Genomic DNA, 25,849 nt, shown 5'->3' with positions numbered 1-25,849 from the left:
ACAAAATGTGGGGCTGAGAGTCCCTGCTGTGGCACATCAGGAGGTGATGCTCAGAGGGAAGCATTTACGTTGGGGTAGTGTTTGTGTATTCTCTCGTCCCCGTTTCTGGAAAATTGGGGGGGGGTGGAGTGGGACAGAGGGTCTACCATTAGGACTCGTATCTAGTTGTTCTTCGTGAGTGGGGAGCTAAGTTATCCTATACTGTGGACATTATGATTCCTGCCTCCCTGCATCCCCAAGTCCTCATTTGGGCAGGGAATTGTGGGGCCCTAGAGAGCAGGTCTGGTTTCTCTGTTCCAGTCACATAAGGATTATTGGGGGATCGGGAGGCCAGTTAGTCCCTCCTCCATCATTTGCAAGCCCTGTTCAAGATTTTATATAATCAATGGCCTTCCTGATTCCAGAAGTGTTTGGCAGCCTCAGAAATAGGTCACATCTGTCCTTCACAAGCTGCTCGATGGCCAAATAATAGAGTTCAAGCCAGGCTGAGGAAAAGAGTGAAAAGCTCATGTGTGTCAAAGGGGACTTCTTGGCCACCCATGCACTTCTCCAGAGACAGACTGAGCCATGCCAGGGATGCTGGTGGGAGACAGGGGACGGGGAAGGTCTGTAGTTTGCAGGATGGACAAGTCTGGATGCTGGGTTTAGTCTGAGAAGTGATAGGACAAGTGAGGTATTTTTATTAGAAGGGATCACCTTCCCAGTTAGAATTTGGGGATGAAGTGTCCTCTTAAAGCTTAGAACAGTAGGCTCACGAGACTTAGAGCTGGTTAGGGCTTTATAAAAAGTTTGCCAAGGGGAAAACTGAAGTTCTCTGAGGGCCAGTGAGGGGCTGGGCCAGGGTTTGGCCCTTTCCTAGTCTAGGTTCTTCTTCTTACTTTACACTGGAACTCCATGAATCTCTCGATTAAGAATTACTTCCCCTCTCTGGGCCAAAATGTCCTTACCTATAAAATGTATTTGTCAGATACCATGATCTTTATTTCTAGTTCTATCTAACATTCTATGAATCTTTCAAACTAGCCTCAAAAGTGTAATCCAGTGTTGTAGAAAGAATTCTGAATTTGGCATCAGGTGGGGCTTGTTTAGTCTTTTTCAGACTGTCTAGTTGACTCCATTTGGGGTTTTCTTGGCCCAGGTACTGGAACGATTTGCCATCTCCTCTTCACCTCATTTTACAGATGAGGAAACTGAGGGAAGCAGGGTGAAGTGATTTCCCCAGCATCACACAGCTTGTCAGTGTCTGAGCGAGATTTGAACTCAGGAAGATGAGCCTTCCTGTTTCCAAACCCAGCTCTCTTCAGTGTTCCACTTTGCTGCCCTGAAAGTCAAGCCCTGGATTCAAAATCTGCCTCCTTAAGACCTTCCTTCTCTCTGAGCCTTGGGTTTTGTTTGTTTGTTTGTTTTTTCTATAAAATGAGAGGTTTGGATCATGTGCCCTTGGAGATCCCTGTCAGCTCTAGAGGTCTGGTCCCAAGAAATGTCTTAGTGACATCTAGCCAGCCTTCTGGCTTCCTTCAAGCAGGCAGGTAGCAAAAGAATTGTGTTTTTCTTAAAGCGGAGGGCCCCTTCCCCAAAGTACACTCCTCCCTTCTCCCTCTTCCCTCCTCACCCAAATACCCTCTACCCCACTGCGTTGACTGTGACCACTGAGACTAGGTTAGAGCAAGGCACAGCCCCTTGAAGGCTCAGCTGCAGCCACAGGAAGTTGTTCAGGAAAGCTCCCCCCCCCCACCTTGTGGGGGGCATAGGACAGGCTTGGCTGTCTTAGATGCTTTTTCCTGGGGAACTGACTCACCCTCCCAGTCTCTTGTGTTTAGCCTCTTATGTTCCTCTCCCTCCCATTCTTGTCCCTGGTGACAGCACCAATCCCTTGTTTACCTCTCTCTTATGCCCACCCCCAACCCCCATCATCCCCCTCTGCCTTCCGCCCAGCCCTCCCTTCCCAACAAGGCGGTGAGCTGTTTTTTCCTCTCCCTTGGAGGAAGTATACAATGGCACAATGAATTGTTGGGAATAATGAGACAATCTGATGGTGTGGAAATCCCCCTGCCTTCATCCCCACCTCCCAGATCCCCTTCCCCAAGTAAGTCACAAATATTTACCCAAGTAAACAGGAGGAGGTTATGAGGTAAGAGGCTGTATGAGCCAAGAGGCCTTCGATGGGGTGATGGGGACGCCTGGGCTGAAGCTCTCATTTGGGGGACCTTCCCAGAGACAGAGACACCCAAAGATACTGTTAGACTATCTTCTCCCACCCCAGAATTCTAAGCCCCCTCCCTCTCTCTCTCCAATGGCTCCTGGGGCAAAGGAAATATAGGGCATCACGAAGAGAGCCAGATCTGGAAGTCAGAACCTAATTCTGCAACTTTACCAGCAGAGACAGTGTGGCCTGGTGGGAAGAGTCCTGGACTTTTAGTCAAGAAATTTGTGTTTAAATCATGCCTCAGACATTTAGCCAGCTGTGTGATGCCAGGAAAATCATTCAATGACCTCAGTTTCCCCATCTATAAACGCCCTATGTACTTCACTAAAAGTTGTACTATATTACACTAGGTTAGTCATTCACATGCCTTTTAATATATAAATACCAGTTATTTTTACTGCATGTGTGACCTTATATGTCCCTTTGCTTCTGAGCAGACTAAAACCTCAGTTTCCTCCTCCAGATTCCTTTTCACCTCAGTTTCTTATGTGAAGGAGAAGGCAGCCCCCTTGGGTTTAGCCTCAACCAGCCAAAAACAGCTACTAGAAGGACCTCCCTGGGCTTCCCCTATAACCAGGTCAGAAGAAAGGAGGGAAAGTCCTTGGTCTTCCCTCAGGGGGCATGCCCTCAGCCAATCACAAACCTGGACCCAACTCTTGCTTCTCATCTAGGTGTGAGGTGTTGGGGAGGAGAGAGAAAAGCATTTGATCAGTGATTCCCACATCCCTGCATCCTTGCTTCCCCACTTTAGATATTTCTACACGGAATTGTGGGGTGCTAGAAAGAGAGGTTTGCTGATTCGGTTCAGGTCATTCAGTGAGTAGTGGGGGAGCTGGGAGGCTGGCTGGTTCCTCCTTTGTAACCTTCAGGGATATCCCATCCAAGAGAAGCTGCAGCCTCTGGCTGGTACCTGGCTTGCAGTACAGAGGTCTTAGGGCCTCTAAGAATTGGTAGCCATACTTTCCCAACTTCCTGGACAGGAAAGAGAATTCCTCTGTCATCATTTGGTCACAGTGAGATGGTCATCCAAGGCATTTTTTAGTGTGTCCTACGGGACTGAGAGAAGGCTGCAGAAAACTGTTGAGGAGAGAAGGCAGGCATGTGACCATGTAAAGGACCTGGGCCTAGAGTCCAGGGGACTGGGTTTGTAGCCCATCTTCTCATTGATTTGATTGGGTAACCTCGGACAGGACTCTTTCTGCTACTTTAATCCATTTCCACAACTGTGAAATACAAAGGAAGAAGACCTGCCTTCCAGGGTTGTGATGAGGCTCAAGTGAGAAAGTATCCTTACACCACCAAGTGTTACATGGCTATTCTTATCATTATTAGGTTCTAAGGGCCCTCCCAGCTCTGACCTCCTGGGTTCTAAGGGCCCTCCCAGCCCTGACCTCCCGGGTTCTAAGGGCCCTCCCAGCTCTGACCTCCTGGGTTCTAAGGGCCCTCCCAGCCCTGACATTCTCTGTCCTAAGATCCCTTCCAGCTTTGGTATCCTGTCCTAAGGTCCTTTCTGATGCTGACATTGTGGTTCTAAGGGCCCTCCCAAAGGATTACAGTGGGAGTGGGGGAGTTAGGACGTTTTATAAATGGTAAATGGGCACAGAAACTAGAGCTGCTGCTGTTTCCAAACTCATTTCCCAACCATGACTTCATTGACTCTTCACTTACAATATACTGGGGGGAAGGTGGGGCTTTTTAGACCTATTATATAGCCAAACAAACTGAGGCCCGGAGACTGGGGTTCTTGTTCTGGGATAGGTGGCCTGCCTAGGCTGGCAGCCTGTTACCTGTCTCCCTGGCGAAGGCCTCACTCCAAGCCGTGCCCTCAGCACCTAGGGGATCAGTGGGCCCCATGTGGGCCCACGCCCCACCCTCTCCCTCGTGCTGGGGCTACCCCACCCTCCTGGGCCCTGGGCCCCAGGCCACCTTGCCTCACCGGGCTGGGGTGGGGCAGGATGGCGGAATCCCAGAACAAAGCGGCTCATTCTCCAGGGGAGTGGGCTGGAGGCGGCTCTCCTCCTTCCCCAGGATTACTCAGAGGCAGCAAGGTACCCTGGATAGGACAGGGAGCTGAGGCCAGAGAGGGGGGAGTGATAACTCAGTGACATACATAGAAAGCCATCCGTCACTTAGAACCCCGCTCCTCCCCTTTCCCCTCCTCATCTTAACCATCCTGTCCTTGAGCCAACAACGACCACCGAGGTCATGGTGTAGACAAAGAAGTTGGGGGCCTGGTTCTGAATCCTGATGTGCCTTTGGGGGAGTTCCCCTCTTAAGGACTCAGGCTCTCTCCTCTGTAAAAGGGGGAGCTAGAGTAGGGTCTCCAGAGTCCTTCCAACTCTGAACCTTTGATCTTTGGCGACCTGAAGCCACCAGCTTTACAAGCTCTAGACTTTCTCCTTAGGGGTCCCTGAATGACCTCAGTTCCCATTCTAGCCCAAACTCTTACTCCAAAAAAGTGACCCAACAAAGCAGGGAACTCTTTTCTACTGATTAGTGAAGGGCTGGGGACCGAGGCCAAGAAGAGAAACCCCCCACCAAGTTTTTCCCACTTGCCTTCTGGGAAAAGGCAAATGAAGCTTTTTATATTCCTAAAGAGTGGGTGTTGTGACCTTGCTGGGAGGGGCCTCTAAGGATCAAATGTCCCAGTGAAAAGCACATAAAACAACATTAGAACTAGGAGACACTTAGAATCAGTCAACATTTATTAAGTACTTACAAGTGTGCCAGGCTCTGTGCTGAATATTGGCAATTCAAAAAGAAACAAAAGACAGAGCCTGCCCTCCTTGAGCTTAGTCTCTTGGGGAGATGACATGTAAACAAATGTATAGGAAGCGAGCTGTAAACAGAATAAACTGGAAATTAGTGGAAGGAAGGAGCTGAAGAATGGACTGGACTGGGGAGAGACTCCAAGCAGACAGACCCACTTGCAGACTGAGGCTCTGAACTATGGCAGGGTCAGAAGAGAGAGGGTTTGTGTTGGAGAGATGCACCAAGGACAAGGCCCCACAAGGCAGAACATTGGAGCTAGGTGGGCTTTGTGAGTGGGGAATGTTAGAGCTGGAAGGGACCTTGGAGCACAAGATTTTAAGGGCCTACCTAATACTCAATAAGATGGGAAAACCTGAAATCCAGCAAGGTGAGCAACTTGCCAGTCACACAGGTAGCAGGTGTTTTGGAGAGAGGCTGGAATACTTGGGTTCAAATCCCAACTGCCCGTGACCATCACTTAACTGTCCGAGCCTCATGCCCTTGTTTCTGAAAGGAGGGAGCTTGAGGTGTCTGTATCTGAGCTCTGCTTCTTTGGCCGGTAAGGATTTATCAATTACTCATCAGGGCCATTCACTCAGGTATTGGGTCATCATAGTCCATGTGAAGACTGATGTGTCTCCTTGTCATGTCTCGTGATTTTCTGTAAATCATCTGGTGTTCACATTCCTCATTTGTTCCTGATCACCTTTTGATATTCTAAGAAAATTCACCGTCCGCAGTTTTGGTTCATCGTTTGGCCGTTGGCGAGTATGTAGATTGTCACTGATTTGTTGTACTGACAAAAACTCCTAACGTCTTAAAAAAGCCGTAAGGTCAGTAGTGTAGAGTCAGATAATGCTGCTACAGATATTAGAACAGATATTCTTTCTCCCTTCCCCTTTGACTGGAGTAAATTCCCATTAATGGCATGATTAACTGGGGGAGAGCTACTTAATTATTTTTATCACTTGTGTTCTAGCAGGGATCTCCTCTTCCTCTTTATATGCATGTGTCCGATAGCAGGTTTTCCCCTTTCCCTTCTATGTGACTTTGCTAGCAGGGGCTCCTCTTGCCCTCCCAATAGTACCCTGAGAGCTCAGCTTTTCCTAAAGCGCTATCCACATTGGTGTTTCATCCTTTTTCTTTTTGCTTCTTTGGTCCATGTGAAGTGAGAATTGTTTTAGTTTGTGCTTCTTTTGCTATTAGGAAAGATGAACATTTTTAGGTGATTGTTTTTAATTTGTAGATATTTTGGAAGATGCATTAACGACTTTTGTTTTTATATCAGTGTCACCTGCTAGCTAGCCTCTCATCTCTACCCTAATAGAAACCCAGAAATCTATGACATAAGTCAAGTTGTTACCTTGACAGTGGAAATGTAGCCTTCCTCAGGGCCCGAGGACCAGAACCATTCCTTCTTTCCTTTTTCTCTTTGTCTTGTTTATCTTCTTTGTATTGTGTGGAATCATCAGCCTTGCTTTGTGGGATTTCTTCTGTCTAGGATCACAAAGTAAACCAGAGCTGGAAAAGATTTCAGAACATGAGATGTTAGGACCAACAAAGACCTTAGAATACAGATTGTCAGAACTAGGAAGTATGTGAGAACACAGAAAATCATGGATGAAGAGGCCCTTAGAACACAATGTCAAGGCTGGAATGACCCTCAGAAGATGGAATATCTTGAAAAGGCCCTTAAGACATCAGATGGCAGAGAATCTTAAACTTTCTCAAGACGCCTTTTTGCCCAATAAATTTTTATGTGACCCTGAGATATATAGGTATATAAAATAGATGCACAAATCAAACATTTATTAATGTTAATTAATTATATCATTATTTTTTATCAATAAGTTAATAATCATTCATTTTCATGACCCTATATGGGGTCAGTTGTGATAATTTAAGAAGCTTTGTTCTGGAACCTAGAATGTCAGAGCTGGGAGGGCTCTTAGGACACAGAATGTTGGAAAAGTAAGGGATCAGCTTTACAAGGCACATTGCTAGGTTACCAAATCTCACAAAGCACCTGAGTTTTGTCATGTCTTGGACCATCTAAGCCTTGCTGTAGAAGTTCAAAATAAGAAAGTTCCTGACCAGGAGAGTAGAAGCTGGAGAGAGGGGAGAATGATATTTATAGCCATGCGTCACAATCATGGTGTTCCCGTGGAATGTCAGTTGCTGGGCATCCTGAGGGACTTTTCAGGAGCTGGCAGGGTTGCTTGGTTGAAGTCCCCAGGCTGGACCCCACCCCTGAAGTCACCCTCTGACCCCAAGGCAGGACACAGGAGCCTTTTGTCCACCGACCGGTTTCCTCACCTAGCTGGTGGAGGCGAGCCTGTCAGCCTACAGCTGGGGGATGCCACAGGGGTGATGCAACTGGTCCACAGGAGCCAAAGACAACAACAGAGAGAAGCATCATTTGTGTCAGTGCTTGTTTATGTCCTTCTTGGCGCTGGCCTCTGTCCCCGTGCCCCAGATTACATGTGGGAGAGGGGAGATCCAGGTCTCTCTTAGTGAGCCCAGGGTGGAAGGAGGTAGTCCTGGGAGCCAAAGAAACAGTCTTCTAGCTTGAACATAGTTTGGGCAGCACCTCAAGGAGCCTTTTACCAGGACAGGAAACTCTGGGTCTGTATGAAATTGTGGCCAGACACTCCAAATTATAGGCTAGAGCAGAGCATCATGATGAGCAAATCCATTTTTGAGGTTATAGAATGGAACCCGTTAGCTTCCCAAGGCAATGTGGTATGCCAGATAGAACCCTGACTGAAAACTGGGAAATCTGAGTGTGTCAGTGCCCCACATGACCTGAGAAAACCACTTTTCATCTCAGAGCCTTTGTTTACCAATCTGTAATGTCAGAGGATTGGATTAAATGATCTCTGAGGTCTTTTCCAGCTGTGACATCCTAAGTTCTAGAAGCCTTCCTAGTTCTGACATCAGGTGTTCTAAGGGCCTTCTCTCACCCCTGACAGTCTCTGTTCTAAGGGCCCTCCTAGCTCTAGATAATCTACAGTCTAATGCCTCTCTTTAACTTTTCTTTACCTTCCATGTCATATTCATTTCTCTTAATAATATTTTATTTTCCAAATACATGTAAAGATAGTTTTCAAAATTCATTTTTGTAAGATTTTGAACTTGTTTCCCCAAGACAGCAAGTAATCTGATATCAGTTATTACATACGTGTACAGTCATTTTAATCATATCTCCATATTAGTTATTTTGTGAAAGAAAAATCAGAAGAGAATGGGAAAAACCACTAGGAAAAAAAAAAAGTTGAAAATAGTATGCTTTGATTTGCATTCTATATCCATTGTTCCTTCTTTGGATGTGGATGGCATTTTCCATCATAAGCCTATGAGAACTTTCTTATGATCAAAGTGTTGCCGTATACTATGTTCTGTTCTGTTCACTTCATTCAGCTTTAGTTCATGTAAATCTTTCTAAGTTTTTCTGAGATCAGCCTGTTCATTATTTTTACAGAACAAAAGAATTCTCTATTACATTCATAAGCCACAACTTATTCAGCATCCCCTAAATTTCCAGTTCCCTAGAGCTTTTGCACATATAGGGGCTTTTCCCGGTTACGATCTGTTTGGGATACCGACCTAGTAGTAACACTGCTGGTTCAAAGGCTATATGCAATGTTATTAATCCTATGGACATAGTTCCAAATTCCCCTCCAGCATGGTTGGATCAGTTCATGACTCCACCAACAATGCATCAGTGTCCCAGTTTTTCCACATCCCCTTCAAACAATTATCATCATCTTCTCCTGTCATCTTAGCCAATTTGAGAGGTTCCACGATCAATTTTAAGGAAAGAACATCAGTTAAATATTCTTCCATTGTTTTTTGTTGCAAGCGTTTTTCAAGTTTGATGTCTCAGAATGGATTGTGAAAGGGAAAGAAAATAACTGATAGCCCACCTGGTCATCTCCACTATTATGCTCAACGTGAATCATCGTCTATTTCCTTTTTCCAGTTCTCACCACACTTAAAATCTGTTGGAAAGGAAACACTGTCCGTGTTATTCTTCGTCCAAGAACGATACTATTCTCTTGGCTCTAGCAGGTAGTTTTTGACATGTCTGTTTCTAACATGCCATGGTTCAATGGTGCTACATGGTTATGTCCAAGCTAGATCTCCCTTTAAAATGCTTTGCCGAGCTGTTTAATGAGCACAGTGAATAGTGCTACAAAATAGCAACTGTTGTGTACGGAGCCACTAAAGAGCTTACAGAGTGCTTCCCTGCCGTCTCTATGGAGTCTCACCCCAGCCCTCCAAAAAAGCCAGCCAGGTGTCGTCACCATTTTACAGGTGAGGAAATTGCCTCATCTTCCCAATTAGGGGTGGCTGGTGGCCAGCTCAAATGAGATGGACATAAAAATGCTTTGAATAGTCCCGGCCCTCTGAAACTGGCATAACTGCACAATGGGTTAATTAATTAGCACTGGGACAAGATTGAGACCACACCTAATTAAGCCTAAGTGAGGGCAGCATTCTTCTGGTCGAGGGGGCACAAATCTGTTTTTTCCCCTTTTGTTTCCGTCAGCCAGCTCCCTTCCCTCCCTGGGCCTCTAGTTCTCCGGATAAAGTGAGAAGCCAGAAATACAGAATTTTTTTAGGCCTTTTCTAGCTCTTGACTGAGCCCAAATACCAAAACAACACCCTTTGGGTGGAGGAACAATTACAGCTTTATTTTTATTAATCTCTTGCTGAAATTCAGTATTTTATAATCTTCAATTACTTCAAACCCATATTCTGAAAAGGGGTCCGTGGACTTCAGCAGACTGACGAGAGCATCCAGGACAGGAAGAGGGTGTAAAGAGCCCGAGTTAGCCCCCGAGCTCCCGGAAGGCAGGCCCATTCCAGGCTCCGGGCTGATGTTTCACCAGGCTCACCTGAGAGGAAGCAACAATGTTTAAATGTGTGATTGTAGCAAGGGGAAGAGGGGCTTTGTAAGAAAGCCCTGCCCTGTCTTCTCCGAGGGCCACCCCTAGGAAAGCTGGTAGGCTGAATGTTATCTGGGACACCTGGGCATAACGTCCCTGCCCCCCCTTCTCTCCCCCTCCCCCACCCCGCCCTGTCCTCCCTCTAGAACCCTGGATCCTCTCAGGGAGGGAGGCACCTCCCAGGAACTCGGCTGTGGGGTGGAAGCCTGGGGGCTCCACCTGCCACTTCTAGCAATGTGGAGCTCTCTGGCTGCCACCTTACTGCCCCTAGTGTGCAAGGCTTAAGGTCATCCTCTCTTCTCAGGATGGGGGTAGGCTGCCCTTGTTTTCTCTCCCCAACCCCCATGCTCCTCAGCAGAGCTTCTGATTTCTTGCTCTTGTTCTCACACCATTGACCCCAGGGCTAGACACTTGAGAGAGGGAAGAGAGGACGATTGGGAAGGCATTTCAGATCTGCTGAAGTTTTATAGGCTTGATGAGGTGTCCTCCAGAGGCAGGGAGGAGAGGTGCTTAGCCTCTCCTCCGACAGTTTTTCAGGCCTGGGGCTGGGCAGAGAAAGCTGTCTGTGTCTGGCAGGAGTTCAAAGACCTAGATGTGGAGTTACGACCCACTTGTCCCGTCTTTGCTACTTACTTTCTGGATGATCTTGAACAAGTCTTATCTCTGGGCCTCAGTTTCCATATCTATAAAATAGGAAGGTTGCACTAGATCAGCTCTAAATCCTCTGGTCCTAAAGTGTTTAATTTCAAATCCTCCTTGAGGGGCAGGGGGGAGCAGAGAGCTGCCGCCTTGGGTAGTCAGAGCAGCAAGTGGGCTTATTTGCTGACTTTGTCAGGAAACTTCTACTGGGCTTTCCACAAGCCCCTGTGTATGATCCAGGAATCTGCAGGAGAAGTTGGAGGTGAGAATGATCCTAGAGGAGAACATTCAATGCCTTGCACAGTGTCTGTTGTTCCTACATGAAAGGAGCTGAGAGCGACCAGAACTTTCAGGTTCTTTTCTCTCCAGAAAGAGCCAGTGCTAGGAGAGACCTTAAACTGAAGGACTGAAGGGCTCAAGATTGATCTTCTGTGAGTGATGGGCCCTGCCCTTGGGGGAATCTGGGAATATGTGCAGAATAAATATGAGTGAGTTCATGGGTGAGAGAGGGAAGGCCTCTGGTGTGTGTATGAGGGAGGGGAGGTTACTTGAAGGCATCCCAGGCATGGAGAAAGGCTCTGATGTGGGAGATAGGGTGATAGGGGAGCAACAATAAGTCTCATTTGGCTGAAGGGGAGGGAGTGATGTCTATAAATCAAGCTGGAAAGGTTGATTGAAGCCAGGTTGTAAAGGGCTCTAAATGCCAAATGGAGGAATTTGGATTCAATCCTAGAGGTCATAGGGAGCCACTGGAATTAATAGAGGGAGGACAACTTCAGACTTGGACAAATGTGCAGAGGATGAATGAGGGAAGGGGAGAGACCGGTATTGGCAAGCTAGTGTCACATCCAGACAGGAAGTGATGAGAGCTCGATCTAGGGCCTTGGGAGGGCAGAGAAGGGGACAGAGAACACAGGGTGTCATCCCTCGGATGGATCCTGGAAAACAGAACAACATGAAGTATCTGGAGTGGAAGAGCATTTAGAGCAAAGGCTGTCAGGGGCTCTAGAATATGGAACATCAAAGTCCGGCTCCTTTCTTCTAAAGAGGAGACAAGGAGAGCCCCTGCGCTGCTGCTTGAATGGCAGGATGGTACGATTTGGGCCTCCAGCGGCTATGGGCAGCCGGGGAGACGCTGGCCAAAGGTCCGTCCTCACACAGGTCTCTGACACTGACCTGGACAGGTTTGGCTGGTCAGCGAGGTGGCTCGTAGCCAGGCCGAAGTGGACCTTGACGCCGGCAGGAGAGGCATTTGCTCATCTGGCATCTAGGAAAGCTTAAAAAGAAAAGTTGATTGCTCTGTAAATGTGTTCTTTATTCCCTTCTTGTCTGCTCGCCCCCTTCCTTAAACTAGAAGCTGCCAGCTTAGGTACCAGGGACTCCTAGAGCCCTGTCAGTCCACAGGGAGAGCCCAGCGGGCATCCTGGCCAACCTGATGAAGTGAGAAGCCTTGAAACCAGTCCCCAGACTGAGCTAGACCCATTCTTTATACCAAGTCTGGGCTGGGCTGTGCCAATCCAAGGATTATCATATATCAGCTCTCCTTAGTGCTGGCATTAAGAAAAAAAATGAAAAAAAAAATTCCACTCTGACAGCTACATCTTATTCTATTAGTACATTTTAATTAGAACATGAGCAAGAAACGCATTATGAATATTCATGACCTGAGTTATTAAAATGCATAATTAATCTGTGGGGGTTTTGATTTTAATAACTGTATTAATGGGAGTGGGGGGAGGAAGTCCCTATTTTTGTACCATCTGAATAGGAAGGGAGGCCCGCTGGGTTTGAAAAGAGGGTCTTTTTTTTTTTTTTTTTTCTCCTTAAAATGCAAGTTGGGTCCTTGCCTCCCAGGACTGGTTCAAGCTGGTAGCACCTGCGGCAGGTGAGGAGATGAGGGACGGGCCGCCATCTTGCTCAGGCTGACAGCTAGCCTCCAGCACAAGGCCCAGCTCCGGTCCGCAGACTTGGCCTGGATCCATAACCAGGTTGCTGCCCCCCCCTCGTTCTCTGAGGAAGGGCTGGAGGAAGCAGGCTGGAGCGGGGCCGAAGGACTGGGAAACCAAAGGCCTGGGAACTGCAGGCAGAGACAGCGGTCAGGAAGTGGAGGGAAGGTGGAGAATCTGAGAGTCAGAAGTCCAGGTTCTATCTGGGGCCGGCACTGGCGAGGGGGCTCCTGGGGGCTGAAGCCGGCTTGCAGAGCAGGGAGCAAAGGCTTTGTCTTCCCCTCCGATGGGTGTTTGCTGGGTTTCTGAGGATGAATGCTTTAGAAAACACATAAGCAAAGCAAAAGTTGATTGTGGGAAGTCAGCGGTGGGAGAATTGGCAGCGTCCCCCAGTACCCGCGGTATTATTAGCGCCCCATCCTGCTCCGCACCATAATCACATTGGAAATTTTTGATTAGAAAACAAAATCTAAATGAGAAGTATGAATATTCATTAGGTGTGGAGATTAATATGCATAATTATGCAAATTAGACAGCAATTAAACACCAATTCTCTGGGGAAATGATTAACACAAAGGCACCGAAATAGAAGGATGTAATTTGAAAGAAGTTTCTGGTGAAATGAGCAGTGAGCAGCGCTGGGGAGACAGATCCAGTGTGTTTGCTGTGATAATCGGCTGCCAGGGGAGGAGAGGGCAGGGAGCTTTCTCTCCTTCCCCCGAAGCCCTGCAGAAGCTCTGACCCGGATGAAGGATGAGGATCAGGAAGGCTGCGCAGAGGGCCTGAGGCCCCAGGCAGGGATCACAGGGCGACCCGGCATGAGGTGTGCCTTGGTGACCCTCTGCAAATCCCTTTCCTACTCGGAGACTCCATTTCTCCATCTCTGAAATGGGCATATAATTCCCAGGCCATCACCTTAAGGGCTGGGGCTACATCTCCAAATGAAAAGGAAAGGGACTGGTGTTTGTGACCGTGACCCTGCAGCTAGAACGTCTCTGGCAGCTCAGGCCCTTCTGCAGGCAGCCGTTAGCCTGTGTGCCGTGATAACAAGGGTTTGTCTCCCAGCGGGTCGGGACCCCTCAGACTGTTTCAGCTCCAACTTTGTGACCCCACCAGGGCTGGGAAGTGGGGGGCGGGAAAGCGTCGGGCTCAGAATCAGAGAGATCTTCTCCTTTGCGTCCCTAAAACAGTCCCTCTCCCCTCTCCCGAGGTCTCATTCTGATGTTCCCCCTCGGAACAAGGAGCGTCTCTTGTTCTCTGTGCTCAGGCTCCTTCCTGCCCTAGAATTATAAAGGTGTCCTCCGGCCGAGGATGGGGGAGAAGGGGGCGGTCGGGGGAAAAAGGAATAAAAATTCTCCGTAGGGTCCTGTCCTGTGTCAGCCTCCTGCTTATCTTTGCTGAGTGCTGGGTGTGGTGAATGGTGGAGGGAGGCCTGGGGCCTGAAAGCAGATTCTGAGTTAGCCGGGGAGAGCATGCTGTCCTCCCTCCAGTGTATGTGTGCACACGCACCCAGCAACTTCTCTCTCCCCCCCTTCCTCCCTCCCGCTTTCTTTTTCTCCTTCTCTCTCTTTCTTTTCCTTCTTCCCTTTTCCTTCCATTCTTTTTTTCCCCCTTTCCTTTTTCTTCCCTCTGTGCTTTCACATTGCTCCACATCACAAAGACTACAATATGGGAGCTGAAACAACAGGGGCCCATTTTTCTGGCACTGGTGTAAGCTGCCCCACCCCACTCCCAGCAGGGGCAAAAACTCAAACTCTCCGGCTCAACTGATGAAAATGGGTATTGTCATCAGGTAGCCTAAGTTTGGGTCCGAGCTCTGTTGCTGAAGGATCTGGATTTCAGTTTCCTCATCTCTAAAATGGGGGCAATAAATGGCACTTGTGACCTCCTTGGTAAGTTGTAAGGGAATCTCTTTATAAAGAACTGTGAGAGTGTCACCTGGCAAGTATTTAAGCCTCAGTATGCTCATCTGTGAAATAGAATAAGCCTTGCCAAACTTGCCAAACTTACTAGGCTTTTGCAGTCAAAACTTCTTGAAATCTGTTCAGCACTATAGAAATAAAAGATGAGTTGAACTTCAGGGTTCTCATCTATGAAATGTAGAGATTAATCCCTGGTAAGGTTTTTAGAAGCATAGGTTATATGGTATTTTCAAAAGTTGTGCAAATGTAAGCCATCAATTTTTTTCTATATTTGATATTTTTTTATTTTTACATTATTTTCATTTCTAAATATATTCTTCCTTGAGAACTATACCCCATAATGAAACAAGAAAAAAAATTTAGAAAAGGAGGGAAAGCTGTAAAACTTATCAACTTCTCAAGAAAATTTTATACTAGGTGGGATATTCCTTACCCATAGTCTCCACTTCTGCAAAGAAAGAAAATTGATGTCTCTCTTTGGTATTAAATATGATCATTATAGTTTTACTCAGTTCAGTTGATTTGGGGAATTGGGGGGGTTGTTGTATTTTGCATTTCCTTTGTGATCTTTTTGTGTGTGGGTTTTTTTTTCTCCCTAGTTCTGCTTATTTGATTGCATCAAGTTCATAGAAATCTTCCTGTGATTTTCTAGCCTTCATACTCATTACTGTATAGTAATATTTCATTATATCCCAACAAGTTGTTTAGCCATTTCCCAGTAGTTGGGCATGTACCTTGTTTCCATTTCTTTGCTATCATAAAAAAAGGGAAGTTGATAATTTAAATTCAGTTTTTTAAAATATTATAAATCTGTGTTAAGCCCTATGCCAGGCTCTACAGTTACAAAAACAAAAAAGATAATAGTTGTCTTCAAGGAACTTATGGTCTATTGGGAAGATACAACAATTATACAAATAAATAAAGTACCAGGAAAATGGAGGGGTGGAAGCTGAAAGTTATGCCTTAAATGGAAAAAAAAAATTCACTTGAGGCAGAATAGTTTGGGTGACCTCATAGGGGTGATTGAGAGAAAGTATGGATTCTGAGGAATGATTGGTGATCCAGTTTGGCTGGAACTCTATGGAACAACTAGCTCTACTTCTTATTTATTAAGCATGTGGTGAAAGGGAGTTGGGGGTGGACTCTACCATATTAACAGGTAGATGTGGGAAGGCAGTGCCTAAAGTAAGACTTTGATGGTAGAATCTTTGATACTGAAAATAACCCCTTTCTAACTTTTTTCTTTTCCTTTGGTAGGTTTGGAGGAGAGAACAGGCTCTGGGTCATGGGGAACATCAGGAGATCAAATCAATTCCTCATTCGACCAAGGAAGGGTAAGGCCCTTATTTGATGTGACTCAGTTTCTCAGTACTACTGACTTCCATGTCAGTAAGCTTTCTCTTATCCTACCTCTGAAAGAGTATGAACTGAAGACTCCTCTACATCCCCAACCCTCTTCAGGCTATAATGGTTTGTTCATAGCTTCCTGGCTCCTCTCGACTCAGCTGTTCTCCTCTGTAATCTGTAACAACCCATCTGGAGGGTGGTCCTAATTCTAGCCCAGCTTTTTGAGCTTTTTTCAGTCCCAAACTGAACACATCCTAGGAAGTGGACAATCACTCTTCTTCCTCCATTCTACCTCCTTCCTTCCAAAAGAAGAAAAAGATGCTAAAAGGTGCTCTGTGACTTTATTCAATGTCACTCAGCAAATCTATGGCAGGTTTTAAGATTAGCTCAGTTTTCTTTTAGCCTTACCTCTCCATATATTCCTTCAAAAATAGAACATCTTTTTTTAAAAAGCTGGGAAGAGTTAACATGGTGAAACCAGATGGACAGTCTGGTTAAGTGCCTGGTCGCTCCCAGCTTTCTCCAAGTGACTCTGGGGCAGGAATTTGATGTAGGGACCTTTAGTCCGTGTGAATCTCATGTAATCTTCTGTCTCTCCTACCCTTGTCTTCCCCAATCCAGGCTTACAGTGAAGGTTCTCACTACACAGAGCCCTCTCACAATAGCATATCTTCAACATCATTCCTGGGATCTGGACTTGTAGGTGAGTGCTCTTTCAGAGGGTGGCTGGCTGGGACTGGGAGTTGATCTACTTTGGGACATTGGGGATAGCCCCTAATTAGGAGTGAGAGTCTCCATCCCAAGTTCTTTTTCAGAAATGTCTTTTTTTTTTTTTTTTTTTTTAAATTTCCTTCCTGACTTGTGAAGGGATCAATCATTCATTCAACCAACATTTGCAGGCACATGCTCTAAGCCATGGAGGGTGGGAGCAGCAACAAACAAAGATGAATGAATCTCTATCAAGTCCTACCTAGAATTTTCAAAGTGGAACCCTCTGACTTATAGGCCTATGATTAACCCCAATCATTCATTCGTTAATATTTATTAAATGTCTGTCCTTTTTAAAATACTGCGCTGGACACTGGGGGAAACACAAAGTTAAAACAAGACATAGTCCTTGAATGCTCGTGGAATCTGTACCAGCCTACACATGCTAACTGTACTGTAGGAGGTACAAATAAAGCGCTGTTTGAAGTTTAAGGGGGCTTAATCTAATCAGAAAAGGCTTCCTGGAGGAGGTAACATTGAAGGTGGCCTTTAAAGGGTAAGTAGGAATTCAGTAAATGCAGATAGGGGACCGGTATTTAAGGCATAGGAAATGCAGAGCCAAAATAATTGGAGAAACTCATGGATGGGTTGAGCCAAAATAATAAAAATGACAGTACTACCTAAATTATTATGCCTAAAACCTATTCAGTACTACATCAAATCCCAAAAGATTTATAGATTTAGGGAAAATGATAAAAGACTCCAAGGCTCCCCATCTAGACCGAGTTCCACATCCTCCTTGTTAGCAGAGAGAAGTGGAGATGGGGCATCAGTTTGGGGCCAGTTGCACTAGACACTCTACTGGGGATTGAATCCAGGAGTCCTATCTCCCAAGCCTGGGTTTGACCTAACAATTCAGAGGCTTGGGCCAGGATTAAATTATCTTCCACTGGAAAAGTGACCGGAAGTCATGCTCAAGGGCCATTGCGTGGCCTTTCTCTGTGTCTTGCTCACCTTCCCCTCTTCTTCCTTCCCTTGCTAGTGTGGTCTTTGTGATTTCACTGGGCATTAGTCGTTGTTAGAGATGGAAGGGAGGGAATGAACACTTATTTGGCACCTACTATGAGTCAAACACTGTTAAGAACTATATAAATATTATCTCATTTGATCCTCACAACAGCTCGGCAAGGTAGATGCCATTATGAGCCCCAGTTTACAAATAAGGACACTGGGACAAACCAGTTAAGTGACTTGTCCAAGGTTACACAGCTAGGAAGTCTCTGAGGTCAAATTTGCCGCCAGCTCCTTCTGTTGAGGATGTGCTCACAGGGATATTTTGTGTGGTGATACATTGTGATAATTGTGTGGTGGGTTGGACTAAACAAAGATTTTGTATCAACCAGAATTATCCCAAAGTGTAACGGGAACTCCGGAGATAGTGAGGTAGATCTCCTTTCACTGGAGGTGTTCATGTGAAAATTGGATGACCGTTTGTTGGGCAAAGGACCGTTCCCCAGGGACAAATCAAATTAGATGATCACTGAGGGTCGATGTAATCCACTAATAGAGTCAGCTACAGATTCTGATTTCTCCTTCCTTGGTCCTGGGAGCCCCACTGAGAGACCAATTCCATTCCTGAGTTTTACCCAAGGTGGGGAAGTGGGGGGCACAGTGAGTGTGCCTGTGTAACTGGGGTCCTGTAGTTGGAAAGAGTTAATCCTGGGTAGGGACAGGTTTGACAGAGTGCCTCGGGACTGGCACGCTGCTCTCAGGGTTTCCCCGTCAGAATGCAGCCCCCATGGGCTTTTCACTCACCCCTCCTAGAGTGGGAACCACACTTGCCCCACCTCTGTCCCCTCACATGTGGCTCCGTCCCTTTTCCATAGGTGTACGGTCATTAATTGTGTCTTCTCAGACAAAGCTGTTTCCAAAGGACCATTGAACATTAGAGCTTAGAGGGTCTTTAGAATACAAGATGTCAGAGCGAGGAGGAACCCTTAGAACATGGAATGTCAGAGCTGAGAGAGCCCTTAGAACCCAGAATGTCAGACTTAGGAAGACCCTTAGAACATTGGGTGTTAGAGCTATGTGAAAAGAAGAACAGCTCTTGAGCTGGACAACCTGGATTCAAATCATCTTCTTGGACAAATCACTTTAATCTCTGTGGGCCTCAGTTTACTCATCTGTCAAATAAGAGGGTTGGACAATTTGGGCCCAGAAGTCCCTTTACATCATCAATCTTATTATCCTATAATCTCTTATTTTAAAGATAAGGTAACTGAGGCACAGAAAGAGCATTGACTTTCCCCTGCAGAGCTGCACTTAGGCCCTTTTCAGTCAGGCAGTTTTAGGGTTCCTTCACCCTGGGCCTGAGTCCTAAGGTAGAACCATTAATTGGGTCCAAACAAGAGCTGAGCCCAAAGGGGCCCCTGGGAAAGCAGTGGCTGCTCCTGCTTGATGGCAACCAAGCTCCCGGGAGGCCCCCTTGAGGGAGTGTATTAATAAGTATAATATAATAATAATAATCACATCTAACAACACCATCCGTTCTGCCCCTCCTGGGAAGAGCTGGGGACTTGTGGCGTCAGCACAGGATTGAAGGCCTCTCCGGGGACTCAGACATAGAGGTCAAGCCTTGAAGAACCATAGCCCAGCCCCAGGATCAGGGTTCCCGAACCCTCTTGGGCCTGGTTTTGTTCTCTGATGCAATATTTGATAGGATCCCTTCCTGTTCATGCAGCTCTTATACATCCATTCCCCCATCTGCCTCTCATTACCCATTCCTGTCCTACAGCAGGGGAAACTGAGGTCTGCAGAAGGAGAAAAGAATGTTACAACACATTTCAAGTGCCTGTAATGGCAAACTGAGGGCTCTTGTGTCATGGTCCGAGGCACTTGTTTGTCACAGCACTCCTCTTGGGCCCCCTGGGACAGATATTCACTATTCCTGGGCTGCCCTGAGCCCTGTGTTTTCTGGAAACAGCCCTTTCATCAGAGCCAGGAGACATAGGTTCCAACTCAGGCTCTCATTGTTAGGCAAAGGAAAAGATCTCCAAAGTTTCAAAGGATTTAAGCCTTGTGGGACCTTGGAAATCTTTTAAACCAAACTCTCTCCCCCTATTTACAAATAAGGAAATTGAGACTCATAGCTGGGGGGAGTGGCTCAGCAGAGGTCACCCTGGGGAGTGTAAGGCTGAGCCAGTGCTCAGCAGCTCAAGATTATGGGTCTAAGTGGGCAGTGGATAGACCGTGGGCCTGAGTTCAAATATGGTCTCACACTTAGTATTTCCTAGCTGTGTGATCGCGGACAAGTCCAATTGTTTCACCAAAAAAATAAAATGGGTCTAATGCTACCTGCCCCACAGGGTCACTGTTAGAAATTCAGACCCCTATAAAAAGTGAGCGCTTTGGTCCTAACTGAGGTCCCTTCAAGGCTGCTTTTACTACCATTGTTTTCAGTCATGCTTGACTCTGAGTGACCCCATTTGTGGTTTTCCTGGCAAGGATACTGGAATGATTTGCTGTGTTCCTTGTCTAGCTCATTTTACAGATAGAAAACTGAGGCGTGAAGTGACTTGCCCAGGATCACATAGCTAGCTGTGTCTGAAACTGGATTTGAACTCAGGGAGAGGAATTTTCCTAACTAGATCTGGCATTCTATCCATTGTTCCACCCAGCAGCCTTACTCTGATGACATGATCACCCATTTTATTGTCATCTTCCTGGTTCCTATTAGGGCAAACAGAGGGGGATTGCATCTTCCCTCTGGACTCCCTCTAAGGATCCCCTAAGATCCCTTAGGTCTGCTTTCTTCCAGGAGTCCTGTTGGGAAATCTCAGGGTAGAATATTTAGAAAAGAGCAGTGTATGGGACATACTTAATGCAAGGGACTGATTACGGAGGTGCCAGCTCTGGATTGCAGGTTAAATTGAATTAGATTCTGGGAGAGAGTAAAACCTCAGTGCTTCTTTGACAAGAATATTACTTCCCAAGCTCATGTACAGCCCCATGAGAGCGAGCCCTGATGGTATCCCCATTTCAGAGATGCCCCGCACAGAAAGGGCAGTGCTTTGCTCAGGACAATTCAGCTTGTCTTTTTAAGGCCATAATGTGAACCAAGGGGAGCTTGGTGGAGGCTTGGTAGGTCAGGGCTGTCTCCTAGGACTAGCAGAACCCTAAGTGTTGCCTTCTTCCCCTCCATCCCGCTCCAGATTTCATCCCTACCCGGGGTAATTGGGCTTGAGCTGGTGACATCTCCAATACCTGCCCTCATATGGGCACACACTCTGGCTTACAGAAACCTTGCTCTCACGAACCCTGGACTATTCCCAAATGCAGCCTGACCCAAACCCACGTGTGCACGCACTGGGGCGGGAATTTTCCTTCAGGGAAAGAAAAAATAAATAAAAAACCGAATCCTTGAAATCTGTCACCCTGATGGCGTCCCCTCCCCAGCAGCGGCAGGAGGGTAGGGGATGGGGAGGAGGGAATGGGACGCTTTAAACAGCAGGGAAACTGATAAACCATAACAGATTTCTTTCTAGTTAATTATTTCTAGTAATTAGCTTCTTTTCAGAGGCAGGTTTCTAATCTTGTGTGTATTGTGCACAGCAACGAATGGGGTGCGTCCTGGACAATGGCTTAATCTGCCCGTGGAGCCTTGGTTGTCAATAGTCACATCTTTACATCCTTTTAAAAAAAAAATTTATTAAGGAGAGTGGCTATTTCTATCTGAGTGTGAGTCTCAGGCCCTCCCTCCCTCCCCCAGCAGGGCACCAGCTAATCGAATCCCTAAGCCCCTCCAAGCCTTTGCCGGCGCCACCTTTATAGGCCTGGGGGCTCCCTGGAGGGCTCAGCCCAACCCCTGGTGTACAAGTTCAGCTTGTTGGAGTTCAGAACCCTTGGGAGCAGAAAGGGGAGAAAGGAGGAGCTTCGAGAGGCCCTCGTGGATGGAGCCATCGGAGGCTATCCGTGTGTGGTGTCCCCTCCCTCCTTCCCCTGGGCCCCTGGAGCCTTGGTCACACCTGCTCTCCTGCGGAGATACAGCAGCAGACACAATCCACAGTCTCACTCCGCCCTGACTTTCTTAAGACTGAGACAAGGGGAGTGGGAGAGAAGACCAGAAAAGGAGAATCACAGAGGTTGGATTTAGAATCAGGAGGGACAAGGGACATTGAGATCACGCTCCTGCAGTTGATGGAGAAGGAAAAGGAAGTCTAGAGAAGTGGGGGCCCGGCTACAGCATCTGGCCTCTGGTTCCAAATCCGCTGCTCTGTCCACTACACTGTGTCCACTAGCCAGCCAAACTGCAGCTTGTTTGGGAGTGTTTTCTTGTCATCCCAGACTGCCCAATACCAAAATCCATCTCCACACGGCGGAAAGAACTCAGGAATAAGATTAGCATCTGCTGTGTATATCCCCATTCTTCAGTTGAGGAAACTGAGGCAAACAGTTTAAGTGACTTACCCAAATAGTAAATTGAAGTTACATTTGAACTCAGGTCTTCCTGGCTTCAGGCCTAGCACTCTCTCCACTGCTTCATCTAGTAGCCTGACAGTCAGAAGAGCCAGCTTCCAGTTCTGATTATGCCTCTGGCTCACTGTAGGACTGAGTAAGGGGGCAGCTAGGTGATGCAGTCCTTAGAGCTCTGGGCCTGACCTCAGGAAGCCTTACTTACTAGCTGAGTGACCTTGCCTCAGTTTCTCCATCTGTAAAATGAAGTGGAGAAGAAAATAGCAAACCACGCCAGTATCTTGGCCAAGAAAATGCCAAATGGAGGTCATGAAGACTTGTATACAACTGAGTAGATCTCTTCCCCTCTCTGGGTTTCCTCATCTGTAATATGTCTGGGCCCGGAGTCTTTACGGTGCCTCCCTCTTGGAACATCTGCATTTCTCTCTCCCAGAGCTGGTTCATGGGACCATAAATTGATTCCTTGTTGGAAGGAACTTCAGAAACCATTCAGGTCTCTTCTTGCTCCCTTATTTTTATGGTGGAAGAAGCTGAAGTGCAGATAGATTAAGTAAGTCACTAGCAGGGCAATGTTCTTCGTGTTGTACACCTCAGCCTTTCTAAGGCATGGGTTACTGTTCTAGAGGGATACTCCGTCTTCTGATGGATGATGATGGTTTTCCTCATTCCAGGGAGTCAGGCTACTGAGGTATTCCCATTCTGTGGGGGGTCTGTAGAACTTTAGAAGTCAGGAGGAGACCATCGTGGTGACAGTGTAGGAGAGAACGTTGCATTTGGGGTCAGAAGCCCTGGATTCAATTTCTGTCTGTATCCATCTTCTCTGAGACATACTCATCTAGAGGGGAAGGGACAAGGTGCCCTTTTGGTCCAGCTCCAAGAGTCTGTTTGAACTTTGCCACTAATTAATTACTTGTGTGACTTCGGTCTCTTCCCTGGACCTAGTTTTTTACTTCAGAAAATGAAAGAGTGGTTGAAAAGACCTTCCTGCCTCCTTTTCCCCTTTTTGTGTGATTTTCCTTGTTAAAATGTAAGCTACTTGAAGGCAGACTTCTTGAATTTATTTCTTGTAGTAAGCAGAACCCCAGCGCTTACCACAGTTACCTTAATAGCAGGTTTTTAACAAATGCTCTCTCCACCCAGCCAGCCAACAAATGCTCTATCTAGCTCCTTATCTTTAGCCAGGTGTTACAGTGGAGAGAGCACCAGGCCTAAAGTCGGGAAGTTCAGATCTTTCCCCAGACACTTTATTACTTGTATGATCCTAGGCATATGACCCTGACACATTATTTGCCTGTTTCCTCATGTAGGAAGTGAACTGGAAAGGAAATGGTAAACCACTCCAATGTCTCTGCCAAAGACGCTTGGTTACATAGGGAGTCACCAAAAGGGTCACAAGAATTGGATGTGACTAAAATGGCTCGACTACAAAAGTCCTTTTCTCCTTCCTTCTACCTAGGAGCTCTCCTAGCTCTTATCTCTTACGTTTACATATTATTTTGTATATTATATAGTATTACGTTTAAATATATCTTACACTTCTGTGCTCAGCAACTCCGAAGAAATAGCCAAGCCACATGTGGTCATTTATGAAGTGCCTCGCTGCATACCGGCTGTGGTGGAAGGCTGCAGTGGTGACAGGGAATGTCTCATGGTGACTGAGATCAGGAAGAATTTTCTTGTATGTCTTTTTTTTTTTTTTTTTATACTAGGACATAAAAGAGTATCCCATTGTGGGGAGGTCCGTTTAGAGGAGAATTATTGCTTCACAGAACCTTTCCCTGCCTCCCCCTGGCTGGGACCCTCTGAAAGCACAGAACCACAGACTGTCAGAGCTGAAGGGGTTTTGAAACCTAGAACACAGAATTTTAAGTTTGGAGAGGCTCTGAGTCACAGAATGTCAGTTGGCAGGGACCATTGAGCATAGACACAGACAGTTCAGCATTAGATAGCTTAGGGTTACCAGGGTTCAGACGGACCCACACGCACCTAACCATGTGATGCTCATGTGTCTCGGTTTCCTCATCCCTAAAAATGGGGATAATATTTGGACAAAGTAAGCTGTGAAGGTGGTAGACAAAACCGTAAGGTTGCAGACGTAGACAAAGCTCTGTAGAAATGCAGTTTATTGTACCCTGTGGTACAAGGGACAATCAAAGGTCCTGGTTAGATTCCTCTTCTGACACTTAACCCTTATGGACCTCTGTTTCCTTATCTGTTAAAAGGGGAGAGGGTGAGAGAGATGGGGCTCAGAAGACCCTCAAGGTCCTCTCAGCTCTAATCTCCTGAGTCTCCTTCGTGGCTTTTCTTCTCCTTCTGCATCCAATCCGCACACCTTCCATTTTAAAGATGGAGCCACGGAACGAGGATTGGAATTTTGTTCCTTTGACTCCCAGATGCTAGTCTCTCCCCTTTACTAAGAGGGTGGGGGCTGGGATTGGCTTTTAGACAAAGGCCATATCAGTGGGAGCAGTTTATGGGTGCCAGAGCCTTGTATCTGGGCGCACGCACCAAGCCCAACACCCCACCCAGGAGCCAGGCTGAGCTCAGGTTCAGGGTACAGAGCTGTGCGGTGAGGCCGGAGCGGCGGAGTGTGTACAACCTCGGGTCAGCAGGAATCATAAACCGAGTTCCCAGCAGTCCATTCTGCACCCCACAACCCACCCCCACTTCCCCCAGCCACTTAAAAATGCAAATCTGCCCAGTCAGTTCTAAACACTCCATCGACTTCCAGCTTTCGAAACGGTAAAAACAAATTTGCTTCCCACACGGTATCAGGGGGGGTGTTGTTGCTGAAGAAGTAGGGGATCGTTCTTCTCCCCTCCCCCTCCCTCCTGCCACCCCTGGCTAAGGCCCAGGACTATAGACTCTTGGGAATAGAGATAAGATAAGGCCCCTGATGGCTTTATTTCTTTATTATTTTACTTGGGTTTGGTCTTTACTTCCTGATGGAGGCAGCTCTGTACCCTCCACAAAGTGCCCCTGATGGTCGGGGGCCGGGGTGGCTAGACTGGAGACGGAGCAGAATAGTAGGTAGGTGGGTAGGTAAAACCAACGAAAAACCTCACAGCTAATCGCACTGTGTGATAATGAATTGGGGGGAGGGGTGTGCAGTCCTATGGTTTCGCTGGTATAAAGAAGTCCCGGGTGGGAAACACCCTGCACCAGGGCAGATTGGCCCTCAGCTGGGAGCTCTGCCTCAGTTGTCTGAGATGGAATCCTAGCACGGACATCGGAGTCTCTGGTGGCCTCTGGTGACCTATTTGATAAGGTTGATTAAAGGCTGCCTGGTATCTCAGTGGGTAGAGCAGCAGCCTGGACTCAAAAAGATCTCAGTTCAGATATAACCTCAGAGGCTTACTCTGTATGACCCTGGGCAGGTCAGTGGAACCCCTATCCGTCTCAGTTCTTCATCTGTGAAATGGGTGCGCACTAGAGAAAGAAATGGCTAATCACTGGCATCTTTGCCAAGGATCCCACGTCACATAAAATCGTACCCGATTGAACAACTACAAATTAAGGTTTAAAGAACAGGAACATCTTGCCCAAATTAATCATTCAAGCTTATGGACTGGCACTGATGGACTTGATGTTCAGATCTGGAAAAGCGTTTTACAAACCTTAAAATGCAGGAAAATAGGAGTTTTCTTTGGCATATTTTGACTAAGAGGGCAAGATGCTCTCCCCAATGTCACACTGTCCAAGCAGCCGCTTTGCGCATTACTTAGAAGGCAGAGACGGCTCTGTCCGATGAATTCGTCAGCCTCTCCAGGAGAAGTTTTACCTTCTTTGTTCCTCCCAGTCTGAATCCCAGCTCCAGCTGTCTCCGGTCCCTCCTCTTGCTTGTCCTAAGGGGAGGAAGGAGACTTCTCTGCCTCGCTGTACACTGCTGTGGATGTGGCTCAGACC

At 46.8% G+C, this 25,849-nt stretch overlaps 1 protein-coding gene across 10 annotated transcripts in view; it reads left to right on the top strand.

Annotated features, from left to right (window-relative positions):
• TCF3 (transcription factor 3) overlaps positions 1 to 25,849 on the top strand; it is a 91,093-nt gene that overhangs the window by 29,304 nt on the left and 35,940 nt on the right. For all 10 annotated transcript variants that reach the window (XM_074303550.1, XM_074303543.1, XM_074303562.1 and 7 more), the window contains 2 exons: positions 15,674 to 15,750; positions 16,385 to 16,466. In XM_074303550.1, coding sequence (XP_074159651.1) covers positions 15,674 to 15,750; positions 16,385 to 16,466 — 159 coding nt within the window. The remainder of the gene's footprint in view (positions 1 to 15,673; positions 15,751 to 16,384; positions 16,467 to 25,849) is intronic.

This window comes from Sminthopsis crassicaudata, chromosome 1, assembly GCF_048593235.1.
Source record: "Sminthopsis crassicaudata isolate SCR6 chromosome 1, ASM4859323v1, whole genome shotgun sequence".
In the NCBI taxonomy this organism is placed as follows: domain Eukaryota; kingdom Metazoa; phylum Chordata; class Mammalia; order Dasyuromorphia; family Dasyuridae; genus Sminthopsis; species Sminthopsis crassicaudata.
The sequence above is the reverse complement of the archived record's forward strand: the minus strand, read 5'-3'. Positions and strand labels throughout refer to the sequence as shown.